General features: G+C 45.4%; 1 protein-coding gene across 5 annotated transcripts in view; it reads left to right on the forward strand.

Annotated features, from left to right (window-relative positions):
* si:ch211-130h14.4 overlaps positions 1 to 27212 on the forward strand; it is a 201878-nt gene that overhangs the window by 134791 nt on the left and 39875 nt on the right. For 4 of the 5 annotated variants that reach the window (XM_041180101.1, XM_041180133.1, XM_041180124.1 and 1 more), the window contains one exon: positions 21765 to 21863. The exons of the other annotated variant lie outside the window; for it this stretch is intronic. In XM_041180101.1, coding sequence (XP_041036035.1) covers positions 21765 to 21863 — 99 coding nt within the window. The remainder of the gene's footprint in view (positions 1 to 21764; positions 21864 to 27212) is intronic. 5 annotated transcript variants of the gene reach the window in all.

Raw genomic sequence — 27212 nt, forward strand, 5'->3', positions numbered from 1 at the left:
CAGGTGCCAAATTGCTCTTGAATCAGTTGGCTGGTCTCTAGCAGCTTTTCAAAATGTCTACTGGTAGTTTTTGGAGCCAAAAGCATATTATTTCAATCCATCCTTCTCATGCCAGGTTTTCACACACATAGGACAGAATTGTCCACTCCCGTTGGGTGGCGGGCATGCTTGGCGGCGTGAGCTGGCAATTTGGCAGGAAGGCCAAAAATCAGTTTCATGTCGTCGTGAAACAAGTTTAGAATTGCCTACTGCGCTCGTCAATGGTGGGCCACGTTTCCCACCATCCAATGTCATAACTTTAATGTATTTGCATCTCATCATCGTGCCTTCCTGCCAGAACCAGCAAGGTGTGTGTGAGAGAGTGAGGTGATGCCCCTTGACCTGGCAGTGAGTGAAGTACCAATGAATGTGTGATGGGCTTGTGAGTCTGTGAGTTTACATTGATGAGGTGTTTGCTTTACCCTGGCGGCACAGATGAGATCATTCATCCTCTTTCTGCACTGGATGCTGTCCTCTTCTGTGCAGTGTTGGCACTGACCACTACTGCTACAGCTTCCCAAGCCAGAGTGGTGACACTGATGGGCCTACTATGGCCTGAGCTGGGGTAGAGGAGATTGCAGTGGCTCTCCACAATGTCCAAAAGGAATTCCAAGGACATGTCAGAAAAATGGTGAGCTGCAGTCTTACCTTTCAGGTTCATGTCTTCTGTGCAGCAGTCCTGGGCTGCAAACATTGAGAATTGTGTGCATGGCTGCAGTTCAAGTATGGTGCCTGTCATGAGGAAGTGGCGTGATGACAGTGTGGTGGGCAAATCGGATGAAGTCTGCCAGCAAAATGGCATGTTTCCTGTGACTGCATAAATAATGAGGTGGGAGGGGGACGATACGGCACAAAAATTCGCCATTGCAGCTGGCGGGTAAAATGTTGTTTTATATGCCCGCTACTGCACTTAGTGCAATTCTGGGATGATTCCACCCTTGGTGGAATTTAATCTGGCAGGAACCATGGCGACCAGGCCCACTTAATCGTGGGAGGTACACTGTATCAGTCAACCAGCGCTGGAGAACCTCCCCCAATTCAGTCAAAGCGCAGAAGGAGCTGACAGGGCTTCCCTGTCACTGCTGGCAAGATATCAATTAGGCTCATTAGACATTCATTATCCCTGAGCCCACCACAATTTATTGGTGGCTTAGGGATTAAATGGGGGCCACATATCTTTTTCACACCCAGCCAACCCCAGCAGCTTCCCGGGGTGGGGGTCCGTCACTACCAGGCACTCTGTGCCCAATTGTGGGACCTGCAATGGTGAATTTTTGTGCGGTATCGTCCCCCTCCCATCTCATTATTTATGCAGTCACAGGAAACATGCCATTTTGCTGGCAGACTTCATCCGATTTGCCCACCACGCTGTCATCACGCCACTTCCTCATGACAGGATAGGAGGAGGGCCACTGCAAGACACCCTCTGCCCTTGCCTCTGACCACCCACCCACCCCCCCGCCCCACAAAACACCCATACACAATCCCCATCTTGGCCTCATTCATCTTTGGTGTTGGATCCCTCGGAGATCCTGGGCCTTTGGTAGGTGCATTGCTGGCTACTGGCACTGCTGCACTGATGCAGGCAGCCAGGATTTCCACCACTGGGGCCTGAATCCTGGGCAAGGCCTGACAGTGGCCTCTGAAGTGCCTGAAAGTCAGTTAATACCATCAGACCTGCTCCATGGAACTGATAGGTGTTGCCTGCCTGTTCTCTGACTGGTGGGTGAGACCCTCATCAGGCTGATTAAATCCTGCATATATTCACTCACCTATTGTACTTGTTAAAAGAATTTGTTTCTGCAGCTTTATTCAGCCAATAATGGGACAGCCAAATAACTCAGTGAAAAACATGCATAAAATTGCCAAGCACCCAAACTTGCAAAAAAGACTTGTAAATCATAAATTCTGATGAAAGATTGACAAACCAACATGTTAATTCTGTTTCTTTCTCTGCAGTACAAGAGCTGCCTGGCCTACTGAGTATTTACAGCATTTTCTGTTTTTATTTCAGATTTCCAGTAGCTGCAGTATTTTGCTTTTGTACTTATGAATCATGAGGGTATGTTTAGCAGATACCTTGAAAATTAGATCCAATACTAAAACAGGTCTCTGGGTACTTCTAATAGAAGGAGGTGCCAACAGTGGCAGGTGCACAATTCTGTCATTAATGAAGTTCATAAAATATCTTGTACCCTGGAGTTCAAGTACCATCACAGTCCCAGATTTTTCAGGTCTTATAATTGGGCAGGTACTTGTTCTTACCTGTAAAATGATATAAGAATCAAACTTCCAGGCCTACTGTGACCTTACCCATTCTCAATGAATCTCACTGCCCTGGAATTCAGCTGTCTACTAATCATTTGTTTTATCTTTTATTACATTTAGTTTTCCTGGAACATAGAGATGTACATCACAATTTTGCTACATTATACTCATTAACAAAGCTTGGCTGAGAACTCAGACATTTATTGTAATGCAAGAACACCTGCTCTCCAGAGGAAACATTGTTTGATTGACAGCTCAGGGTTTCTGATCTCTGCTGTCAATTTCACAATGTTTGTTTACACAAGTTAAGTGGTTTAAGGGTTTGTGGTTTTTGACGCTTTAAAGGGCCTGGATGATTGACAGTTTTATTAAATTATAGCGCAGACATTTTTTCAAACATAAGAGAATGTTATCAGATTTGGCTATATGCTATAGGGTTCATTGGTTCTAGAGAGTGTACAGTGGGTCAATTGGCATGGAAGTGACATGACATGGCATGGGGGCATGAGCGGGCCATAAGGGTTAAGTGGAAAGGTGGGGCTTGGTATAGGGGACATGAAATGCCATAGGGTGTGGGTGGGGGACATGAGGTGGCAATTATAGAGCATGGGGGCTGTTTGGAGGATAAAGGGTGTGTGAGTGGTGAGGGATGGAGGGAATTTGTGCTTTTATTTTAACTGGGACAAAGTCCTATGGCAGTAAGGCAGGCCTTTCAAACAGCCCACCTCCACACCCATCAGCCCCCCTGGCTGTGAAGCCTCTGCAATTCTTCCCAGATCAGCTGGCCTGACTATAGCTTGCTTCTGCCCCAGCAATGAAGAGCCCCCATCCTCTGATTTCCCCCAAGCCCAGTCTCTGATCTCCCCCGACCCCAGTCTCTGATTTCCCCCCTCCCCAGTCTCTGATCTCCCCCATCCCCAGTCCCTGATCTCTCCCGACTCCAGTTTCTGATTTCCTCCATCCCCGGTCTCTGATTTCCCCCATCCCCAGTCTCTGATCTCTCCTGACCCCAGTCTCTGGTCTCCCCTTGACCCCAGATTCTGGTCTCCCCTGGACCTCGGCTTCTGATCTCCCCTGACCCTAGTCTCTGATTTCCCCCAACCCCAGTCTCTGATCTTCCGTGACCCCAGTCTCTGATCTCTCCGACCCCAGTCTCTTATCTCCCCTTGAGCCCAATCTCTGATCCCTCCCGACCGCAGTCTCTGACTTCCCCTGACCCCAGCTTCTGGTCTCCCCTTGACCCCAGTCCCTGGTCTCCCCTTAACCCCAGTCTCTGATCTCTCCCAACCCCAGTCTCTGATCTCCCCATACCCCAGCCTCTGGTCTCCCCTTGACCCCAGTCTCTGGTCTCCCTTTGACCCCAGTCTCTGGTCTCCCTTTGACTCCAGTTCCTGATCGCCCCTTGACCCCAGTCCCTGATCTCCCCCTGATCCCAGTCCCTAATCTCCCCCTGACCCTAGTCCCTGATTTCCCCTGATCGCAGTTTCTGATCTTCCCTTGATCGCAGTCTCTGATCTCCCCTAATGCCAGTCTCTGATTTCCCCCGAACCCAGTTTCTGATTTCCCCTGATCACAGTCTCTGATTTCCCCCGAGCCCAGTCTCTGATTTCCCCTTATTACAGTCTCTGATTTCCTCTGATCCCAGTCTCTGATCTCCCCTAACGTCCCCTGACCCCAGCCTCTGATCTCCTCTGGACTGACCCCATTTTCCAAACTCCCCTGATCCCAGTGTCCAATTTTTCTGGCTCTCAGCCACTGATCTCCCTCTGGCCTCTGGCCTCCCATGACCCCAGCTTCTTTGTTTATGTCTGATAGTCTTCAAACTTCAACCTTCCTTCCCTGACCCCAGGTATCCCTAAACCTCTGCAGCTTCCCTCCACTCCCCAGCTGCAGACTGGTGCCAAACACCAATTGGCCCGACAGCCAACCAGCCTCTCGATCTGGCTGCCTACTGCCACGAAACTGAGGCAAATACTAATAATCAGGCCCTGCCATTAAATTTGGCAAAAATCCATTCATCTGGCTTTATTGATCTCAATTGATCTCCACCCCCACTGCGCTCAGCCCCGCTTCCAAGTTAATAGCCAGCCAAATATATCTAAATCATCTCTTTATTAAGACTTAATTCCTGAAAGACAGTTTCAAACAGTGCGGCAGTAGCTTTGAAGCTTACCAGACAGTGCAGTTTCATTTTTCTTCGTGGTTGTCTTGTGGTTCTGCTGAGTGGTATTAAGACCCTGTAGTCTGTATTGGCATAAACATAGTATGGTTTGGAGATACTTTCAGATGAGGCAACAGCAACACCTCAATCTATTCTGTTTAGGGCTTTAATATCATGGAGAACGTTATTAAGGAATCCAATGGATTTACTGTCCATTGCATATAGTGGGCCAATTATATTAGCCCAAATGCACCCTCTAAATGTGGTGGAGACTGCCCAACCAAAAATAAATTGAAGTCTACCATGTCTTACAGGTTGCCTCCCAGTTCCACATGTTTCAGATTGATCTCATTGTCATGTGCCTGGCAATTGAATTTTTATGAGTAACCCTGGAAACCCGATATGCTCAGAGGTACAAATCTCTGTAGTGGAGCGTTAAGATTAGAGTTGTTAATGCTGAGAAACTGAGTGATTTTCATTCACAGTATCCAGTGTTACCACCAGTCACTCTTAGTTCAAGCATAACAAAGATTAAACACAGATTAAAATGTCTCTAGTCTGCTCCAACAATATGGCCCTGAATTTCCTTGGACCTCCTGTTGCTGTACCAACATGTAAACCCGGCTTACACATGCACATGGGGTTTCCACTGCAAACTAATGGCAGAGCAGCAGAAGGCTCGGGGAAATTTAGATTAAGGTTATTTTAAGAAAAGTACCTCAGTGATTTTTTCCACTTCCCACTGCTTCAAGCAGAATAGATCTTGATATTATTTAATATCGACAGTAGGATCAGATAAATAATCAGAACAGTGGTGGTTCAGGGAGATATAAGGCTCCATGTGCACATATCATTAAAATGTAGCAATCAAGTACAAAAATTGCTCAGAATTAATGGAATGTTAGCCCCATAATTAGAGGATGAGAAAACAGAGGATGGAGGTCTTTCAACACAATGGTGGTGCCCCTATCTCTGGGCCAGAAGCTCTGGGTTCAAGCCCCACATCAGGACTTGGTGGCGACGGAATGTGCATTCATAACATGGTCAGACAGGTTGATTATCAGCCTGTACATCCTTCCACTTCGCCTGATGGAAGGCATTAAGAGCACGAGAGCTTCCTGGTCAGCCATACTGCAGAAGGCAATGGCAAACCACTGCAATACTTTGTCAAGCATCATGGACCACTCCAGTGGTCACCAACACTCTCTTAGAGCATGAAGGATGTGGAGAAAATACAGGGGGATATTTTTACTAGGGATATACAAAGCCCTGGTTAAACCACATCTGGAGTGCTGTGTACAGCTCTGGGCACCACACCTTAGAAAGGAAGAATTGGTTTTGAAAGGAATACAGATTTACTAGAAAACCACCAGGACTCCAAGGATTAGATAATGAGGGGAGTTTACAGAAACTAGGCTAGTGGATGAGCATAAGTTGAACAGTGCAGGAGAAGGACAGATGAAGTGCATTGGTCAGTGCAGAGCAAGTGGGGCAGGTATATTGGTATATTGGGTACAAGGCAAGTTGGAAAGTGCAGGGAAACACATCAGGGACAAGGGTGATGGCTGGACAGAGCAATTGAGATGAAAGCATTGTAGTTCACAATTTATGTTAATGATTTAGATTTTGTAACCACATCCCTGGGCTGGATTTTACGGCCCCCGCTGGCGTATTTGAAGGTTGTGAGGGGGGCTCATAAAATAAAACTGGTGGACTTCCCACCTACCCCAGCCTGTCTCCCATATTACGGTGGGCAGGGAAGGTTTCAGGCATCCCATCCATCCTTCGGCCTATTAAGCCCCTAAAGCCATTAATGTTATTAACCAATCAAATTGGCTGGCAGACCCCAAGGCGGAATTTCCTCCCAGATGGGTGGGGGGGAGGGGCGTTTGGTAGGGGTGGGGCGGGGTGCAAGTCTCTCCCTGAAACAATTAAGGCTGCTCCCAGCGTAAAATGGCTGTGGGGCAGCTGGCTTTTGGGTGGGTGGGTTGACGACTGACTTCAAAGTCAAGAGAGTGGGGAATATACTGTCCTGTAAAGTCCGGCCCACCATATCTAAATTTGCACATGACGCCAAATTGGGGGGATAATCAAGACTCAGGAGGACTGCAACAAATTACAAAGTGACATTAATAAACTTTTGAAATTTGGCAGATCAACATAATTAGGTGTGAGGTATTACATTTTGGTAGGAAACATAAGGAGGTCACATATTATTTGGAAAATAAGAATCTAAATGGGGTAGAGCAATAGAGGATTGGGTGTACAATTACACAAATCACTAAAAGTAGCAACGTTAATAAGGCCGTATAAAAGCAAAGCAAGCACTAAGATTTATTTATGGAAGGATGGAATTGAAAAGTTGAGAAGTTAGGCTAAACTTATAGTGAACTTTGGTTTGACCACATTTGAAGGACTGTGTACAATTCTCACCATCATATTATAAAAAGGATATTAAGGCAATGGAGAGGGTGCCAAAAATATTTACAAGGATGATACCAGAAATGCAAGATTATGCCTATCAAGCTAGAATGAATAGGCAGGCCTCTTCTGTTGAAAGGAGAAAGCTGAGTGGTGACCCAACAGCAGCCTTCAAAATTATGAAAGTTTTTAATAAAGTAGACACAGAAAGAGTGGGCTGAATTTTCCGGACCCTGTGGGAACAGGTTTGGAGGTGGAAGTGTGGGGAAGCGAAATATCAGGGCAGAAGATGTAGAGCCGGAAGCCCAACATCTTCGCAATGCTACTGGGTATTCCTCACGATGGCCAACATGGTGGGAAGACATTACGCATGGAGGTGGTGGGAAGGTAATTAAGCCACTTAATTAGATAATTGAGAGCAATTTCACAAGGGCTTTTGAATTTTACAAACAGCCACATGGACCATGGGGCTTCATTCATCAAAGGTTTATTTATTTAAAAATCAAGGGTCAAATTGAGGCTAGTTTTACAATCAATCATTCCAAGTTAAATATAAAATATGAAAATTGGTAGAAAGAACAGTGCTGAATAACATATGATCACCAGATTAGGTTCTTCATGTTATCAGTGTTCAATGTTTAAATGTCATTTGAGCCTTGCCCAGTAAAAGGAGGTGGCAAGCAAGTGGAAGCTCAGTGCTGGCTTTTCCTGGCAGCCATAGAGAGAACCAGCATGACGTGCTGGGGAGTGAGGAGCAGCACAGGCATTAACAAACAAAAGTGGAGGCAGTGGGGGAATAAGGTGCCAACATTGCAGGGGCATGCAGTCCGAGTCCCAACTAGACAGTGGCACTTTGACACAAGAAAGTTGGATGTGGGGCATTTGCATAAGAGGTCTTGGAACCTGAGAGATGCCATGGGCCTCATTCACCAGGCTTCAGGGCCTCTGGTGAGGAGGAGGAATGAGGGACGTGCAACCTGCCCCCTGACCGCAAAAGGGGCTACCTTCCAGAGAGGGTGTACTATTTGAGGCTCAACTGGCTTCAAATGTCTGAGCAGCAGTGTCTCCAAAATGCGTCTCTGCATGGAGACAGCCACTGATATGTGAGCCAGGGTATGACTGAAGTTCAAAAGGGCAGCAAAAAATTGAAGGAGATGTAGCGCCAATCCATTAATCCTTTATTAAATGCAACAACAATTGTGAGACTTCTCCTTGGAACAAAGGAGATTGAGAGGAGATTTGATAGAGGTGTGCTAGATTATAACAGTTTTGGATGAGGTAGACAAGGAAAAACTGTTCCCATTAACTCATGATACAAGGACTGGGGGACACAGATTTAAGGTTTCTGACAAGAGAGGCAGGAGGAATATGAGGAACAACTTCTTCATGCAGTGAATGGTAATGACCTGGAACTCGCTGCTCACAAGGGTGGTAGAAGCAGAAACGATTAATGATTTCAAAAGGAAATTTGAAGGGCACTTGAAGGAAATAATTTTGCAGGGCTACTGCGAAACAGTGAGAGGATGGGACTGACTGGATTGCTGCACGGAGAGTTGGTATAGTCTTGATGAGCTGAATAACCACCTTCTATGCCGTAAATGACTTTGTGACTTTATGGTCTCTTCACCCATGAAGCCCAAACGGAGCTAAGTCCTCTCCTTAAATTTCTTATGTGTGCTTCTACATGGTGTTCCCCCTGCCAGGAGCACCCTGAAAGGACCCCACAGGTGTGGAATGCAATTGTTTCTTCTGCCTTAAAAGACACTCTTGCCTGGCCCCGATGACCTGACAAGGACCTGTTGGAGACTCCGAGCGCCTCATCCTCCTCTTGCCCAGCCATTGATGCATAAGTATCATGAACTCAGCAATGTTGTGCCTAACTGCATGCATCTCTGACATCCACTGAGTGCTCTGCTGGATCCAGCTCCCAGGGTGGGTTGCCAATCTCTGCACGGAGAAAACCCATGTGTGCACCCATCAAGAGACATAATAGCACTCATGTCCTGGATGGACTCCTCCATTGTCCCCACATGAGTATGCATAGCCTCTGGAAGCTTTGCCAGATGTTTGCTTCCCTCACTGCAACTGCCACACCTGTGTTGCCTATAGCTCCAGAAGCTTGAGGTTCAGTCCTTCGACTGTCAGTGGCCTTGGCTGTCATAGCCTCTGCTGTTTGGGTACTGTCCTCACCAGGTTGTAACCCCTAATTTAAGCGTGAATGGATAGCCACTCACATCAGAGTAACTTTGCTGGTGGAGGGCGTGGGGGAATGATGTAACAATGCACCCTCTGTGGTCCCCTAATCCTCCTCAGAGACAGGCAGCAGTCCCCTGGTCACTGAAGCTCTCTGTTCTGCACCTGACCTGTGTCGGAGAACAGATAGATTAAAGTGTTATACAAGTCCCATTGCAGCATTCCAGTTACTCTTGGTGTTAAACCATGATCTTCACCAACAGAGTGATTACAAACCCGCTCTCAATGAAAACTGGAGTCAAACAAGGCTGTGTCAGTGCACCAAATCTCTTCTCCATTTTCCTCACTGCAATACTGCACCTCACCACCAGCAAATTACACACAGGCATAGAGATAATCTACAGAACAATCGGGAAACTGTTCAACCAACACCTCCTTCCATCCAAAACCAAAATCATTCCAACCTCAGTTATAGAGCTCCAATATGAAGATGACGCCCCTATGTGCGCTCACTCAGAAACTGAGTTCAAGTTCATTGTTGCCTTCTTCTCTGAAACATATGAGCAAATTGGACTTTCACTAAACACCCAGAAACTGAAGTCTTCTTCCCGCCAGCTCCCTCAGCACAATACCTCTCCCTGTTGCTTAAGATCAACGGTGAGATCTTGGAAAATGTGGATCATTTTGGGAGCCTCCTCTCGACAAACGCTGATATTGACAATGAAATTCTTCATCACCTCCAATGTGCCAGCTTAACCTTCAGATGACTGAGGAAAAGACTATTTGAGGACCAGGATTTCAAATCCAAGACTAAGGTCACAGTTTACCAAGCAGCAGTGACCCCTGTGCTCCTATATGTTTCAGACTTGGACAAGCTACAACAGATACCTCAAAGCACCAGAGGTGTACCACCAGCAGTGCCTTCTCAAGATCCTCCAAACCTGATAGCACAAAAAGCAATTCAAGTATAATGTCCTCTCCCAAGCCAGCTTTCCCACTGCAGGAGTGGAGGTGGGCAGAGAGGAGGCAGAAGCAGTGTGAGGTCACCGTGCAGGAGGTACTGGCACATATTTCAAAGGCTGTCAGCACTAACAGTTATGGGGACTGCCTGGAAATTTTTACACAAGGAAGACCCCAGGTGGCCCCACAGTTCAGTGATGCCTCCCCACAGAGTATCCTCCAGGTTGCAAGGGCAAAGCAGAAGGTCCTCTTCCCCAGGGACAGGAGGAGGAGACTAAGCTGCCTAACAAAGCAAGCCTGGACTCAGGTCACAGAGGAAGTCAGCTTTCATGGAAGTCACCTCCTCCCCCCACCAAACGTCAAGGCACTAATCCTTCAAAGCCAGCTCCTCTGGGCAGGACATGTCATTCATATGCCTGACACCAGTTCCAAAGCAACTGCTTTACTTGGGACTCCTGGAAGGCGACTCCCTGAAATACAGCAGAATCACTTTAGAGATGTCCTCAAAGCAGCCCTGAAGAGGTGAAACATCCCACTGACTTATGGGATCCCCTGACTTGTGACTGACCGATATGGAGAAGGCTCATTCGGGAAGGCACCGAATGCATCAAAAGACTTTGCTGGGAAGGTGCAGAGGTGAATTTGAGGTATGGAGGGAGCGCACAAACCTCCAAACAACCCATCTACCCAATCCTTCAAGAACTACCTGCCCCACATGTGGCAGAGTCTGCAGATTGTGCATTGGACTTATCAGCCGGCTCAGAACCTATCGAACCAGAGTGGAAGCACATCATCCTTGGTCCCCAGGACTGCCTAAGAAGAAGAGAAGAGTGTCGAGCTCCATCTGTTCACTGGTGGACAGATCAGTACTTGTGTGAGCTAGAGGCTGTATCGTGATTTTGTACTCAGACACACTCGTGTCTCTCCATCAGGAATGGAATGGCCGCCATGCTGCTCTGCCAGTTCTAACCCCTCCTCCTCTATGCGGGTCAGGATGGACAGGAATGGAATGCCTTTGCCAGTCTTGGCCTGTTCCTTGAGGTTATGGGCTGTCTTTTCCTGCAAGCAGAAAGATGCAGGGAGACGTTAGTCTCCCCACAAAGATAAGCACAATATCTATGCTGGTGGCAGCCCAGTGGTCCATGATGGGGGCACACAAATGCCTCTACTCTCCAGGGACCTTATGGGAGTCAGCATTCACATACGGGCACCTCTCACTGAGGTGCTGCCATGCTTTTGACACAAATTGTTGCTGCCTGATGCCTTTGCCACTGACTGGTGGCCACTTCTTTTCCACCAAACACTCCCTCTCACATTACCACCTGCCAGGCCCAAAGAGCAAAGAGGTATGACATACTCACCCTGGCAGAATGAATAAGGTTGTTGAAGCACTTGCAGCCCAGACTTCAGGTTTGGGAGGGTGAGCCCCACAGATGCTGACCTTCTCTGTGACTTCTGCCCAGGCTTGCTTTGTCAGGCAGCTCGGTCTCCTCCTCCTGTCCCTGAGGAAGAGGACCTTCTGCCTTGCCCTTACAACCTGGAGAAGACCCTGCAAGGAGACATCGCTGAACTGTGGGATCACCCAGGGGGTCTTCCTTGTGTCATTCGCTTTGCCACTTTCCTTCTTCCTAAATGTTTCCGGGCAATCCCCACCATTTTCAGTACAGGCATGACCTCACACTGCCTTCTCTGCCTCTCTGCCCACCTCAGCTCCCTCAGTGGTCAGCCCTCATGTCTCCCGACTCTTAATTGGCTGGCCGCCTGACGACCATGCAGACGGCTGGTCAATCCCCAACCAAGAGAAAACGTCTCCTACTTCTGGTCCCGATGGCCGAACCTGCGGCTAAAGCATTTACACTTATGGAGAAATCCTAACCGAGAGACCATCAATTATAAGATAGTCACCAAGAAATCAAATAGGGAAATCAGGAGAAAGTTTCTCATCCAGACAGTGGTGAAAATGTGGAACTCATAATCACAGGAAATGGCTGAAATGAATAATATAGATACGTTTTTAAGGAGAAGTTGCATAAGCCTATGAGAGAGAAGGGAATAAAGGGTTACACTGATAATATTAAATGAGGAAGGATGGGAGAAGGTTCGGGTGGAGGATAAATGTAGGAATGGTAGGTTGAATAACCTGTTTCTGTGCCATATAATCTATGTAATTCAACATAGTACTAAGGAGATGAACAAGTAGATTGTTCTTGGTCAGTGAGTTCCAGTGGAGTAGGTAGAGTGATTGTAGTGCAGCAGGAAAGGGAGTAGCCACCTATACAAGGAATATGCTGTTTAATTATTTTCCAAGGGATGAAGGATTTTCATAGAGTTACAGAGAGAAACTATTTCCACTGACAGGAGGTAACCGGAGGACACAAATTTAAAATAAAATTGGTAAAAAGCCATAGAGGTGATAGGGGAAAGGGTGTTGCAGGGGTGACATTGGTGGCAGTGGGTGGGGAGCTAAGAAAGTTTGTTTTTAACTCAGTGACATATGATCTAGAATGTATTACATGAAAGGGAGGTGAAGGGAGATTCAATAGTAATTTTCAAAAGGGAGTTACTAAATGGGAATCATTTTTACAGTTATGAAGAGAAAACAGAGGATTTGGACTAGCTTTTACTGACAGCTAGCATAGGCATGATGGGCTGAATAGCATCCTGTGCGACAGATTGCATAATCTATGATTATGTGTAAATCTTTTTTAATTAATATTTTTGAGAACACATTATAAAATTTGAATATCTTCATGACTTTACCTCAAACTCCTATTGTATATATGATTCCATTTTCCATTCACGCTCTGCCTGAAAACAGGTCCTTGGCTCTTTGTCTTCTGATACTTCATCCTGAGCTGTTTTCTTGGCGGTTTTGTCAGTGGTGGTTTGCCATTGCCTTCCACACTCAGGGGCAGGGCATGGAGGCAGGTCCCAAGTCTACCTCAGCCAGAGCGGGAGTATATATTTCTGAAAAAGGAGACATGCTATCGCAGCTTTTCATCTTGCACTCATTAGGACAGCTACGCAAGAGAAACCAACAGTAAAGGGAACAACAATTTATACTGCATGAAAAGAGAATAATGACTGATTGGCAAGATTGGTAGAGGCATTGCCATGGAGAATGTAGCAGAGAACAGTTAACTGTTAACTGCCAAGCCTTTGTTTCAAATTCAAACCAGGCAGGTGGACTCTGGTTGGTCAGGGCATTGCCATGAGGATGAACCACAGAATGGTGGTCCCCCAAGGTTTTGTTTAGTTAGAAAAGGCATAATACATGGACATAGTCCTCTGTCTGCAAACGACAGGGCCCTGTGTATGAATATCTGTAGTTTCTAGCATGTGTAAGTGAGCCACACTGCAAGTACGACTGATGATCTTAAATTAGATTTCAGTATAATACTAGGCACAATCAGGATTGTTTAGCAAGTGTTGTCCCATTGCAAAATCACATCTAATGTTGGCCACTATATTTTGAGTTTTACAAGCAATGGGCTGGTTGAGTATGGTCAGTACTTTGCCTGTTGCGAACAGCTGAAGGCACATGTTGTTTGATACAATTTGTCAAGTCACTGGGACGTATGGCTTCATACCTGGCATTGCACTGGCACTGAAATTCATAAACCACAATACTCATTTGTGTAATAGACAGAATGTCTTTTTGGCTTGACGGCAGAATTACCACTTGTGTTGCTACTATATAGCAACAGTGTGCAATGGCTAGCTTCACCTGTTGCTCAAATTTTCTCAAAACTGAAAACATAGGCCAGGATTTTCCAGTTGTTGGGTGAGCTCGGCGGGGGTGAGCGATAATGACCGTGAAACTGACCGCCGCCTGCAATTGGGCCCTGATCACGATTTCATGCTGGCTGGCCAATTAACAGCCAGCCGGCATGAATCGCGCATTGCAACGCTCAGTGCTGGGTGGGAGGAGGGTGTGTATGGGAGTTTGTGCATGAGCAGAGGCATGTTAGAAATTACTTTCAAAAATTTTAATTTTTTTAAAATCACTGATCGAAACCTCATCCCACCCATGGATGAGGTTTCACAAAAAATCTAAAGGCTGCCTGGCCAATTCGCATTCCTGCCAACCATAAGGCTGGTCAGGCAGTGAAAATTTTCTTTTAATTATAACTTGAATGGCCTTAAAAGACTGCTTAATTGTCAGCGGGTGTGTTGCCGACTCCCATGCACGCCCGCCGAGCGAAATATCGCGTGAGTGCGCAATGACATCGGGACACTCGCCCAGTGTCATCGCGCGTCATTTTATGCTTGTTCGAGTCGGGTGTGCAATCGCCGCTAAGTGAAATATTCTGCCCATAATGTCCACACAGCTACCACAGTACTGACTGTGATCTTGGAGGTTTTTGATAGCTTCACATATCTAGGTTCCATAATCACCAGCAATCTGTCACTTGATACTGAAATCAGCACTTTGCAAAAGCTTCTGCTGTTATGCCCAAGCTGAATAAGAGAGGGTGGAGCAACAGGAGCCTGAGAACACCAAACAGGAAGTCTATCAACTCAGTGTCCTCATCACAGTCCGCTACACTCGTGAGACCTGGAAAACATCTTCATTGTTTCAGAGGTATCCTTGGTATTTCTAAGCAGGTCAGGGTCACCAACTCAGAGGTCCTGGAGTGTGCTAATTCCATCAGCATACACTCATTGCTCAGCCAATGACTTCTGCACTACTCGGCCACTTTCTTTGAATGGATGAAGACCATATACACAAATATCTTCTGTACAATGAACTGACCACTGGGCCACGACCTCCTGGGTGTCCATACTTCTGCTACAAGGACACCTGCAAGCAAGATATGAAGATGGCGGACATTCACACTGATAACAGGGAGACAGCCACCGACGACTGTAACTTCTGCATACTGACTGTTTGGAAGGACATTGGAAGAGGCAACCAGAAACAAAAACCTCACCTGGCTGAGGAGAGGGTCCAGAAAAAACAGAAACCAGCAAATCATGCACCTTCTCAGCTCACTCTTTCTCGGCACCATACATGACAGAGACACCTGGGCACCTGAGCCACACGAGGCGGTATTTCACACAGAGTTAACCACCATGGCACAAATCATCATCTTATGAGAGGAAAGGCTGCCACCACAGAGCATATATACCATAGGGATGTTTCAAGTAAACTCCTGAACTTATCCATATATGTATATATATATATATATATATATATATATCACACGCAGCTGTTATTATACCTGCACTAATATCTCATCAATTCTATTCAGTGAATAGCTGCGCAGTACTGACTGAGAATGCGCCAATCTCCGATCTTTACTGAATTAGCTGGAGTAGTAACAATAGTGCAATGATTGACATTGGCACCTTGTGGGTTAGTAAGAGGGAAATCAATCAGGCATCCCACCTTGACCATGTTTCAGTGAACCTGACAAAAATTGCAATTGTTGTGAACCACCAAGTGAGAATGGGATCGAGCTTTGTTGTCATATCTCCTAAAGGAAAATAGCCCACCAACGCTCATCGTCAAAGACCATATGTGAAAAACAGTCACTTAAACATGAGTTTGGGGGGTGAAAAGCAGCAATAGAAATGTGCACTATCAGCTAATGAATGCCTTCAGGAGAAATGGGGAGGGAAGAATAATAAGCCTTTGTATAAGTAAGTGTATTATTGGGTTTTTTCCACTGGCCTGAACAATCAAAATAGTTATCAACTATCTTTTTAAAATACATACATATTGTTGGCATCACTGGAATAAGTAATAGTTAAATAAGAATTACATTTTTATATTTTACATTGCCGAGGAATCTGTGCCACAGTAACTCCACTGGTGACACTGGTAACATGTTTACATTGGCATTTCCATTCTCGGCATCTATAATGGAAAATGTTTATAGAAACTGCATGCAACCAAATGAAATATCAAACATTTTGGAAAAATTGGGATTACTCATCTATATTTGTGCTAAATGAATTACATTCAATCAGGAATGAAAGTGCTGATCGGGTAATCCAGTCTGTGATAATCCAAAAACAGTTCTAAATATCTGTGTAAGTAAATGTAATCTGTTTATCCAGCAGCTTTGTTAAAGAGGCATTGTTTACAAGTATTAATGTAAGCTAACTATACCTTTCTGTAAAAACTTAATTGAAAATCCAACATGTTGACCACTGAGGTAAATTGTTTTTGCAACATAAGGCTTTGTTTGTTGTAGGTCAAACTCTTGTGAAGTTTTAACCTAGTTCTTACATCTAATTTTTTCTTTCTGTTTTTATATTTTTTCCCTCCTCAATGTACAACCCTCTGCACCAGACACCATTCTTTCATTCAGAGAGTATGCAGACGGACTGCTGTCAGAGCATGGCCATTGGTACTGGTTAGCGGGAGCTGTGATGTGAACCAGGGAAATAGAACTCAACTCACACTAACATTTTCTTGGAGAGACGATTCATATCTACGCTTCACATCAAGGAAATTTGGAACTGTTTTCCTCAAAAAGTTGTGTGGCTATGTTACTGGAAAATTTCAAACTGAGACTGATAGATTTTTGTTAGACAAAGGTATTGATATATTCCTATGCTTAGTGCCACCTTCTGTTGGCCAAAATCAGCATTAAGCACATAGTAAATAGGTTTATAGATTCATAGGATGGAATTTCCCATGCCAGCTGGCGTCAGACATGCTCAGCAGCGTGAGTGGACAATATGGCTAGAAGGCCAAAAACAACGTCGTGAAACCAATTTGTAATCGTCCACTCAGTCCGTCGATGACGGGCTGCGCCTCTTGCCATCAGATGTCGGGAACCCCATTGTAATACATCGGTGTATCATTGTATGGTCAGCCCGCTGGAATCATCCCGTCTTGCTGGAGTGGTCTGTCCATGTTGGCATGATAACACGCCGACGTGTTTCAGAACAGCATAAAAATGGTGTGCACTACGTGAGCTGCACCTTGAGGGGAACCCGGAGGTGAGTGCACCATAACATTGTGCAGCACTTGCGAGGGTTGCCGGTTGGATTTCAAGGTTGAGGGGGTGTCAAGAGCTGCCCTGCTGTTAAAGGCAGCGCACAAGCACGTGCGGGGTCAGGAGGAGGGAAGCGGCCACGCATCTAGGAAACCTTGTATAAAGTGACCATTGCTCTGCAGCTGAAACAGTTCAGACGCAGCCACATTGACATGCGTGGAGTCAGGCCTCTAGCTTATCTGCCCACTCAAGCAATGCTGAGGCATGAAAGTGCTACCAAGTGCTCCAGAGTTTTTCACCCCCATGGGCACAGACTACAAACTAATGAGCATTTTAATGGACTGCAGAACAGTTGGGCAACTCATTGCTAAAACCGGCCATGGAGCAGTCACTGGTGGAGGCGCTCACAGCTCTTTGCCAAGTCATCACCTTGGTTTGGACCAGTCTCCCCCATGGTTCAAGCTAACAGTGCAGCTTTTCAGTTTGGGTTAGGAGAATGCCTGTGCCTGAGCTGAAAGCACAGCATGCAGTCTAATGGGCAAAACTGCCACCAATCGGTCAGGTGGAGTGAGGTGATGGAGGGTGGGGTTTCAGGCAGCCATGCAGCACACTAAACTCTGGCCGTACAAGTGGTGGCCAGCACTCTCTGGGATGGGTTAAGGGGCCTTCAGACTTAACCAAGAGAGGATCTTAGTATACCCATGCTAACCCATGCTTCTCACTTTTTCATCCTGCAGGAGGAGTACCTCAGGAGTATGGAGCCCAGTGACCTTGCTGTATGCCTCATGGCATACAGAGAGCAGAAACGATGGAGAAGAGAGCAATGGAGGTGCCTAGCTGTGCAGAGGGAGGAGCAGCACCCTCAGGAGTGGAGGGAAGCTGGGTCTCCCACACAAGCTGCTGAAGAGCCACAGCGAGCCGTCGTTGGTCAGTGCCTAGCTAGACCCTTGGTCTATAGACACCGCCTTTCATTCCTGCAGATGCCCGAGAACCAGTGTCGCTGATGACTGCTCAGGTCCAGGGAACTGATCAGTCACATCTGCCAGTTACTGTAGGATTTGGCGTCAAGTTAATGTGGAGGGCATCTACTGCCAGTGGCCATGAAAGTGACCGTGATGCTCAATTTCTATGGAAGTTGCTCCTTTCAGGGCTCCATAAGGGACCTCTGTGGGGTATCACAAGCCTCCACCCACAAATACATCCATGATGTCACAGATGCCATCTTCGCGAGGGCACACAACTTTGTGCATTTCGCCCCGGACCAGGAGAGCCAGGATGCAAAAGCGATTGGATTTGCCCAGATCTCAGGTTTCCCACAGGTACAGAGTGCCATCGACTGCACTCATGTGGCGCTCAGATCTCTGTCACAACACACGGTCAACTATGTCAACCGCAAGGGCTTCTATTCGCTGAATGTGCAGCTGGTGTATGACCAGCAGGAACACATCCTGCAGGTCTACACATGGTTTCCAGGGAGTGTCCATGACTGCTACATTCTCAATTGATCATAGATCCCTGACATCTTCCAGCGTCCAAAGAGGTTACAGAGATGGCTCCTTGGGGACAAGGGCTACCCGCAGAGGACATGGCTGATGACACCCATTCAGCAGCCTCAGACTGCAGCAAAGTAGAGCAGACCATTGGGATGCTGAAAATGAGGTTCTGGTGCCTGTTGGAGCTGTGCAATATAATCCACAGAGGGTTTCACACATCATCGTTGCCTGATGGGCCCTTTATAACCTGGCGCTGCAATGGGGAGAGGACCTGGCTGAATAGGAGATGCAGGAGCTGGAGGTCTTCTCCAATGAGGAGGACATCGACAGTGATGAGGATGAGGAGGTCCTCGAAAGCAACAATAATGGCGTGAATCCATCGCACCGGCCAGACGAGGCAGGCACGCTCATAGCTGCTAGATTTGTGGAGGATGATGACAACATGCAGTGAGGACACTCCATTGCATCTATGAATCTTTGACTCCAGTCTGGCTTATGGCAACACACATACCCTCTGTGAAAAGGCTCCTGTCATGGCGATACAGTGGTGGCCGTAATAGTTGCTTGATTCCAGGAGGATGATGACAACATGCAGTGAGGACACACCATAGATATTCACGCAGCCTCTGAGAATGTCTGACTCCTGTCTGGCTGAGGGCAGCTCGCTTGTGCTCTGTGATCAGGGTCATATCATAGAGACGCAGCCATGAAACTTTAAAAGCATCTCATCCTTTGTCTGTATTCAGCACCTGACCACCTCAGGACCACAACGTTACTGGTCACAGATGCTGAAGAGATGGGGGCCAGCCCCACCTTAAAGGTGCTGGGAGCACACAGAGAGAATGATGGAATTCTGTGATGCCTGCCCACTACATTCTGGCAGCAATGACAAGCACCGCTGAGGTGCAGGCATCAGTAATGTGTCCAGTGAGTGTGAGGCCGGACCATCACTTTGGTCTGAAGGCTGCACAAAACACATGGAAGAGGCCCTGGACTGAGACACCTGCTTTTAACTTGTGCATCTGAGTGACATGAACACTGTCCATCAGAACAAGGAGCCATAGGCAGGGAGACATTCTTGGGAATTTATTTACAATAGTAAACATTAAGTACAAGTGATTAACACCTGTGCCCGGGCTGTGCAACTACATCTTTTTGAGCTTGGCCTAAATAGCCAAGTGGTTATGGTACTGGGTTTGTAACCCTAAGATCAAGAGTTCAAATCTCACAATGGCAAACTATGAAACAATGTAACTTCATCTGAAACAGATGGAAACAGGTTTACTCAAAAGAGTATCAAGAGTTCAAATCTCACAATAGCAAACTATGAAACAATGTAACTTCATCTGAATAGGAACAGATGGAAACGTGTTTGTACTCGAAAGAGTTACATCTTCTTGACTTTCCTAACCCTGTCGCTCCATCTTGATCCTCCCCCTACATCCACAGCAGAGCTGGAGACAGCCTGCTGACTGCTACGCCCTGTCTGTGATGACCTTGGCAGATGTCCTCTCTCTGGAAGGCCGAATCTTTGAGGGGCCTGGCCTGCTTTTGGGGTCCTGCTGCGTAGCAGTGGCACCCTCCTCAGCCTGAGGAGCTACAGCTGCTGAGATCACAGGTATTTGGATGGGCCAGACACTCTTGGGGGTTAGAGCTGCTGCTCCTCCTCCCTGTGGGTGCCTGAGGGCCCCTGGCTGAGTCCTTGAGGAGGAGGGTAGCTGGAGTAAGATCGGGCTGCTCTGCAACCCTCTTGCGTACACACTATTGGAAGCCAACTATGGTGTCAGCAATGAAGTTCAGCCCGCCCAGCAGTGCAGGAGTGACATCCTGGACCAAGGTCTCCATGGCGGCTGCCTTCCTACCAGTGTTGGCCTTGGTGCATTGGCATGCCGGTGCTATCACCTCAGCCTGAAGGCAGACAGACTCTTCCATCAAACCTTAAAGTTGGACAGGCAGCATTAACAGTTAAATTAATTACTTCCTTAATGGCCTTAATAAGAAGGTTAAATATCAGCGGGCGTGCAGCCGACTCCGGCATCCGCCTGCCAAACAAGACATCACAAGACAGGGCGATGATGTCGGGACACACGCCCAGCGCTATCACGTGTCATATTACACGTCGGTGTGTCGGGCCCACCCCCACATGCCAACTGAAAAATTCCGTGCATTGAGTTGCTGCAACAGTCCTATATTTCCCATCACACACAGCTACTGGAATGTATGTACACCAGTTGACAAGTTTCCACCTATACAAGACAAATTCTCTGAATTGGTTGGCATTGCAGATGCTTCTCTTCCTTCAGCTGCAAGGCCTGAATTGTGATAAGCAGCTATTCTACATCAACCAGCAAGGGAACCTCCTGCTTTCCACTGTCTGTCTTCTATCAGAATCCAGGGAAGATATATGGAGCATGATCTCTTCTGCACAGGCTTGTGGGTATTTATGCTTCACAGCTTGAACTGTTTCTTGAAAGTTCCCTTCATTTTGTGTGCAGATTTCTTTGTTTTCATTTTTCACAGGGAGATCCCCACTAAGAAACTTTACCCCTGATGTGGACGAGTACCCCCAGTGGATGGGTTTAAATTCAGGGATCCTTTCTGCCACCTTAGGGAGCCTAGAGCAGTGTACTGCACAGCACAGCAGTGTCTAGCGCTTCAGCATGCAACTGTGTCAATATTAATGTTAAAGGTTCATTCTGTGATCAGGATAAGACAACTTTCCACATATAAATGTAATTGCCTGAGTTCGCAGCTCATTCCAACTGAGAAGTTGCTTCTCAAATTCTGAATAAGTTTTTCACAAACAATGTTTGTCTTTGGCTACCAATGGGCATGACAAGCAGGTGAGAGGATTTCCTGCAGTAGTGGGGGAAGGGGGGTGCTGGCAGAGGGTCCTGCTCCTGAGCCTTACAAAACTTGCCATACATTAGCCCAGGATGCGCAGAATATCGGAAAGGTTTGATCTCTCGTATTTGCCTGAGTGACCATTGGTAGGGCCCACAAAGTTCCATGACACACAATTGTTGTATAATAAGTGCTGACACCCACTTTTAATTTGGGCAGGTAGCTATGTATCTCCATCCCCTGGAGAGGCTGCTTGAAGTTGTTTGTGGCAGCATTGGATTTGCATAATGCCATCCTATAAAACAGAGCATTAACCCAGCATACCCATCAATGTATAGTGCAAGTAGTTGTGTTATAGTTTAGAATGCTTTTGTTTTATGGTATTAGTACAAGATTCATTATATTGTCTCTCCTCTGTACCTCTTCAATTAGGTTATGGTTCCTCATCCCTCTGCTTTCCAAATGTTTTCAACAAAGCAAAGCAACACCCAGACTGTGATAAATTCCAGACCTAAATCAGGAATACCTGGAGTAAGTCTTTATTTTAAGTTGTAATGTTTACTTATGTTCCTTTCATGATTCTGTCTGGTTAAGGACAAGATGTGACTGTAACAATTGGACTCCCAAGCTTGTAGAAAGCAAGCAGAAGAAATGAATGAGAGAAAAAGAAAAGCAGACGAATACTCCTCTTTATCATGGTAAAAGCAATTAGTATATTGTGGAGAATGGGCCTAAACAATAGACTGGGTTACATTGGCCACTACAGTATAAACTGCTTCCTGCTCCAGGGAGTCACTATACACTTTTACTGAGGTAACACATACACAGAGCTGGGAACTACAAAGCTCAACAACTGTTCTCACAGCATCAAAGACACTGAGCTACACCTCCTTCAGCTGTGTGAGGCACCTTTCAATATGCATACCTTAAAATACTGTAACTCCTTAAAATTCTAGATTTCTCCAGTATAGTATTAGTTTGAAGATCAAGCCACCTGCAAAGTAATAGTCTCCCTACTTATCAGTTTGCCCTTTGTGTTATAATACAAGACAATAGAGAGAAGTGTTTAAACGTTAGGTCTGGTGTCCTTTTGAACCAGTTCCATGCAGAATATTTTTGGAGCCAGATGTTCAAATTTTTACATGGCAACTTTTATATGAATTTATATTAAAAATATATTTGCCGTGGACATGTGCAAGCAGACATTCCAAATCAATTAGTAAATTTATAATTGTCTCCAAAACTGAATGGCCCTATTTTTCCCTTGCTATGGGCACATTGGAAAATTGTGTTTACACTTGATATGTGTATTAAATGGATTGCACCTAAATTGTAATCCTCCATTAGCTAAGCTAAGTGTTCTGTTGTTGTGATGAGTTGCTGGGATCAGCTGAATACAAGGAAAAGTTTGATTTTGCCACAGGTGTTTGTCACATTACAACAGGTGCAAAAGAATGGCAGGCATGTACAGACAGAAGTACAGAAATATTACTATGATCAGGACAAGTATGTCCAAAAATTAACTTGGTGGTGGTTATTCAATACTAAATCAAAAGACAAGTGGAACACCTTTCAAGACTTAAATCTGAGCAGCTGTGATGAATATGAAACTTAATATGAATGACCGTAAATTGATGAACAAAATAAAATCAGAAATAAAATGAAGAGAAAAGAGGTTCTTTAAAAACCATGAAGAAAGCAAAGCAAATGATGTCACAAGGATGAATATGGGGTGCAGTGATTTTAACCCTTATCATCCAGCAGAAGCCAGGCAGGTGGACAGTTGAATTGCCCTGGGTAACTTACCAACTGGTGTGATTCTGAGGACTGGGGTCCAATGCTCTCAGGTGCAAGCTAGCATGAAAAGGATTGAAAAGCTGAAGAGGGCATCCAGGTGAACTTTTTAAAGAAAAGAAGACTTGCATTTCAAAAGCAACTTTTATAGCCTCAGGACCTTCCAAAGTGCTTTACAGACAATGAAGTACTTTTGAAGTACAGTCATTGTTACTGTAGGAAACACAGCAGCCAATTTGTGCACAGCACGGCCCCACAGACAGCAATGTGCTAATGACCATGTAAGCTATTTTCGTGATATTAGTTGAGGGATAGATATTGTCCAGGACACCAGGGGAACTCCCAGCTATTTTCTGAAATATTGGCATGGAGTCTTTTATGACAACCTGAGAGGGCAGACAGGCTTTAGTTTGACATCTCATGCAAAGATGGCACCTCCAAGAGTGCAGCTCTCCCCCTCAGTGTGGCACTGAAACATCAGCCTACATTTTGTGATCAAATTGCTGAACTGGGATTTCATAACTGCACCCATAAGCTTCTGATTCAGAGGCGAGAGTTCTACCAACTTAGCCATGGCTTTCCGTTTTGGGGCCAGGAGGAACAGGAGTGTTCCATCAGGAGCCACAAGGAAAGTTTATGCTTCCTCCCCCAGAACTTCTGTTTCACATTACTGAATGCTGGTTGGGAAAGAAACCTTGGAAAGTGGACAAGGTGGGACATAATGAGGCCAGATGGTTAAAATTGCCTTGTCCTTGGGTTGCTGTGGTTAGGCAGGGAACTAACTTAAACCAGCAGTTTCCCCGGTAGCAGTTAGAAGTACCCCCATGGAATATGCAGAGATATGTTAAAAGGAATTGAATGCAGGAGAGTGTGATGTATGTAAAGTATGGGTATGACAAATTGATGCATGTACTCCATTAATGATACTGCAATAATTTAGGCCAAAATTGAAAGAGGCCTAAGAGTTTTAGCAGAATCAATGCTCAACACATCCAAACAAGCAGCTTCGGGCTTCTCAGTCCTGGCACATGTTGCAGCTGCATCACTGCCTTTACACTTAAACTCAGGCACTGCCAAATGTCCACTGCCTAGATTTTTCAGCCTTGAAATAAAATGACAGAGAGATGATCATGTAGACACTTGTGAGACAGCAAATGAAACGGAAAAGTAGATCTAGAGTGTTACTTAAAGCTCAATTATGAGAGAATGACAATGGGGCACAGGTTCATTCTAGCAAAATGCAAAATTAGGACCAGTGTCAGGAAGTTCCACTTCACACAAAGGATGATCAATATGTAGAATGGATTTCCATGTAAAGTAGTGGAAACAAGAACAGTTAATCATTTAAGGAAAAAATGAACTCCTGCAATAAGGAGAGGGCAGGTATTTCTGAATTTTAATAAATGAGAAACAAAGAGGAATGCTGACTTATGTGCATGAATTGCTAATATGCTTTCCTATTGTGAGAAATTCAATGAGTACAGGTGCAGTTTGAATTTGGTGGCAGCATAAAATGGCAATAAATAATTGAAACGTGTTTTGCACCTTGCCCAATATTCTATGAGCCAATTCACTATCATTTGTTTTACATTATCACCAAAGTGAAATTTCACTCACATAAACTCCATCATTACATTGGTTGGTAGTCTTCCACAGTGTTGCTTACAATGAGTCAGAAGATAGTGGTTTTGATATTGTACTGTTTAATATATGATGTATTATAATAACTTCTGTGGTATTGCTCATTAACAACTTACACCTCACTTCCTGAAACTGTCCCTTTCCAGCTAGCTAATGCCTGTGGGTGTTCACATCCTTTCTGTCCCTCTCTCACATACACACACGTGCACACTCACACTGTTTCACTTTCGCTCTTTCTCAGTTTCAATAGCTGTCATGCTCTCTCATCCTGGCATCTATCATTCTGCCTAACATTGTTTTATGTTAATCTTCTGTAACTATCTCCAATCCACTGTCTTCCTCAAACATCTTCAGTTTTTCTCTGGGACATATATTTTATTACTGATGTACCCAACATCTGTCTCTCACTTCTTTCTAAAGTTCTAGTATGTAGAAGGATGGAAGGCAACATATACTAGGTTGAAGGTGAGGTAGAGTGAAAATGTTATAGATATGCTGTTACAAGGGTAACTGAGAGAGAGGGTTTAACACTGACAATAAATGGTTGAAATTGATGTGCAGATGGAGTGGGAAAAGGGGTCACAAGCTGGGAAGGGTTTGGAGTGGGGAATGGACGTCTGGCAGCAGTCAGGGTGGAGGGGAAAGGAATGAAAGTACTTGTGACATGAGATAAAAACAAAAAAACTGTGGATGCTGGAAATCCAAAACAAAAACAGAATTACCTGGAAAAACTCAGCAGGTCTGGCAGCATCGGCGGAGAAGAAAAGAGTTGACGTTTCGAGTCCTCATGACCCTTCCACAGAACTGACTGAATATAAGGAGAGGAATATTTCACCCCTCTCCTTTTATTCACTCAGTTCTGTGGAAGGGTCATGAGGACTCGAAACGTCAACTCTTTTCTTCTCTGCCGATGCTGCCAGACCTGCTGAGTTTTTCCAGGTAATTCTGTTTTTGTACCTGTGACATGAGGCTGGGAAGCACTGGAAACTATCTTCCTACTTGACTATGACATTTTCTTTCTGCATGTCTTGCTGCTTATCATGCATCAAGCATTATTGAAGACTCAGGGGAACTATTGGCAAGTTTGTAGATGATACATGTATCTATAGCGTGTATTAACTTTAGTTGAGAAAAATAGACTGCAAACAGGTCTAGACACAATGGAGAATGTCCCTATATCTTGCAAATGGATTTAATATGTATTAATGTAACATGATTATAAACTTGGATGGAGGCAGCATCTAAGCAGCTTTCGTTGACTAGGAGAAGAACCTGGGAATTACATTCATGACCAGTGTTGAAAGGCTATTTTATAAAGAAATTGAATGTTAAGATGCATTGTTAGAACAATTAAATGTAAAACAAAGAATACTATTCTGATCCTGTAGTCACCTCACCTAGAATACCATGCCCAGTTTTAGTACCCTCACATGATGGAGTGATCCAGAGGCCCTGACAAAGGTTTAGAAGAGGGTCGATGTCGATTATCAGAAAAAAACATCTGGTTCACTAATGGTCTTTAGAAAAGGAAATCTGCCAGCCTTACCTGGTCTGACCATATGTGACTCCAGACACACAGCAATGTGGTTGACAATTAAATGCCCTCTGAAATGGCCTAGCAAGCCACTGAGCAGCATCAAACTGCTACAAAGTCAAAAAGAAAAGAAACCGGACAGACCACCCAGCATCACTCTAGGCACCGGAATTGACAACAGTATACCCCGCCCTGTCAACCCTGAAAAGTCCTTTTTATTATCTTTTTAAAAAGTTATTCATTCATGGGATGTGGGCATAACTGGCTAGGCCAGCATTTATTGCCTATCCCTAACTATGCTTGAGAAGGTGGTGGTGAACTTGTGCCAAAATTGGGAGAGCTGTTGCACAAACTGGTCAAGCAACAGCCTGACATAGTCATGATCACCAAATCATAACTTACAATCTCCCAGATGCCACCATCACCATCCCTGGGTATGTCCTGTCCCACCAGCAGGACAGACCCACCAGAGGTAGTGGCACAGTGGTATACATTCAGGAGAGAGTTGCCCTGGAAGTCATCAACATTGACTCCAGACCCAATGAAGTCTCATGGCATTAAGTCAAACATGGGTAAGGAAACCTCCAGCTGGTTACAGCAGGAATAGGGGAATGGGCTTGCCAGTCACTTGAAACTCTTCTGATTAGCTGTGGTGGTGGAAGAAGAATTTCCTATTTTCCCCTTTAAGTTAACCAAAGGTACTTTCCATTTTCACCTCCCTTAGAACAGTGTATGGCTGCTAGGAGAATGGGGGTTGGATAGATGGTGATGATAATGTGCCATGGATGTGGTATGGAAAAGGTTTGATGGACCAGCTGATCTGTCCTTTATTCTTGTATATTTGTCACAGGCATAAAAAGAGTCCAGAGATGATATGCACACTTTCACCCCCATCTGATAATGTTGATTTA

Source organism: Carcharodon carcharias, chromosome 2, assembly GCF_017639515.1.
Source record: "Carcharodon carcharias isolate sCarCar2 chromosome 2, sCarCar2.pri, whole genome shotgun sequence".
Lineage (NCBI taxonomy): Eukaryota > Metazoa > Chordata > Chondrichthyes > Lamniformes > Lamnidae > Carcharodon > Carcharodon carcharias.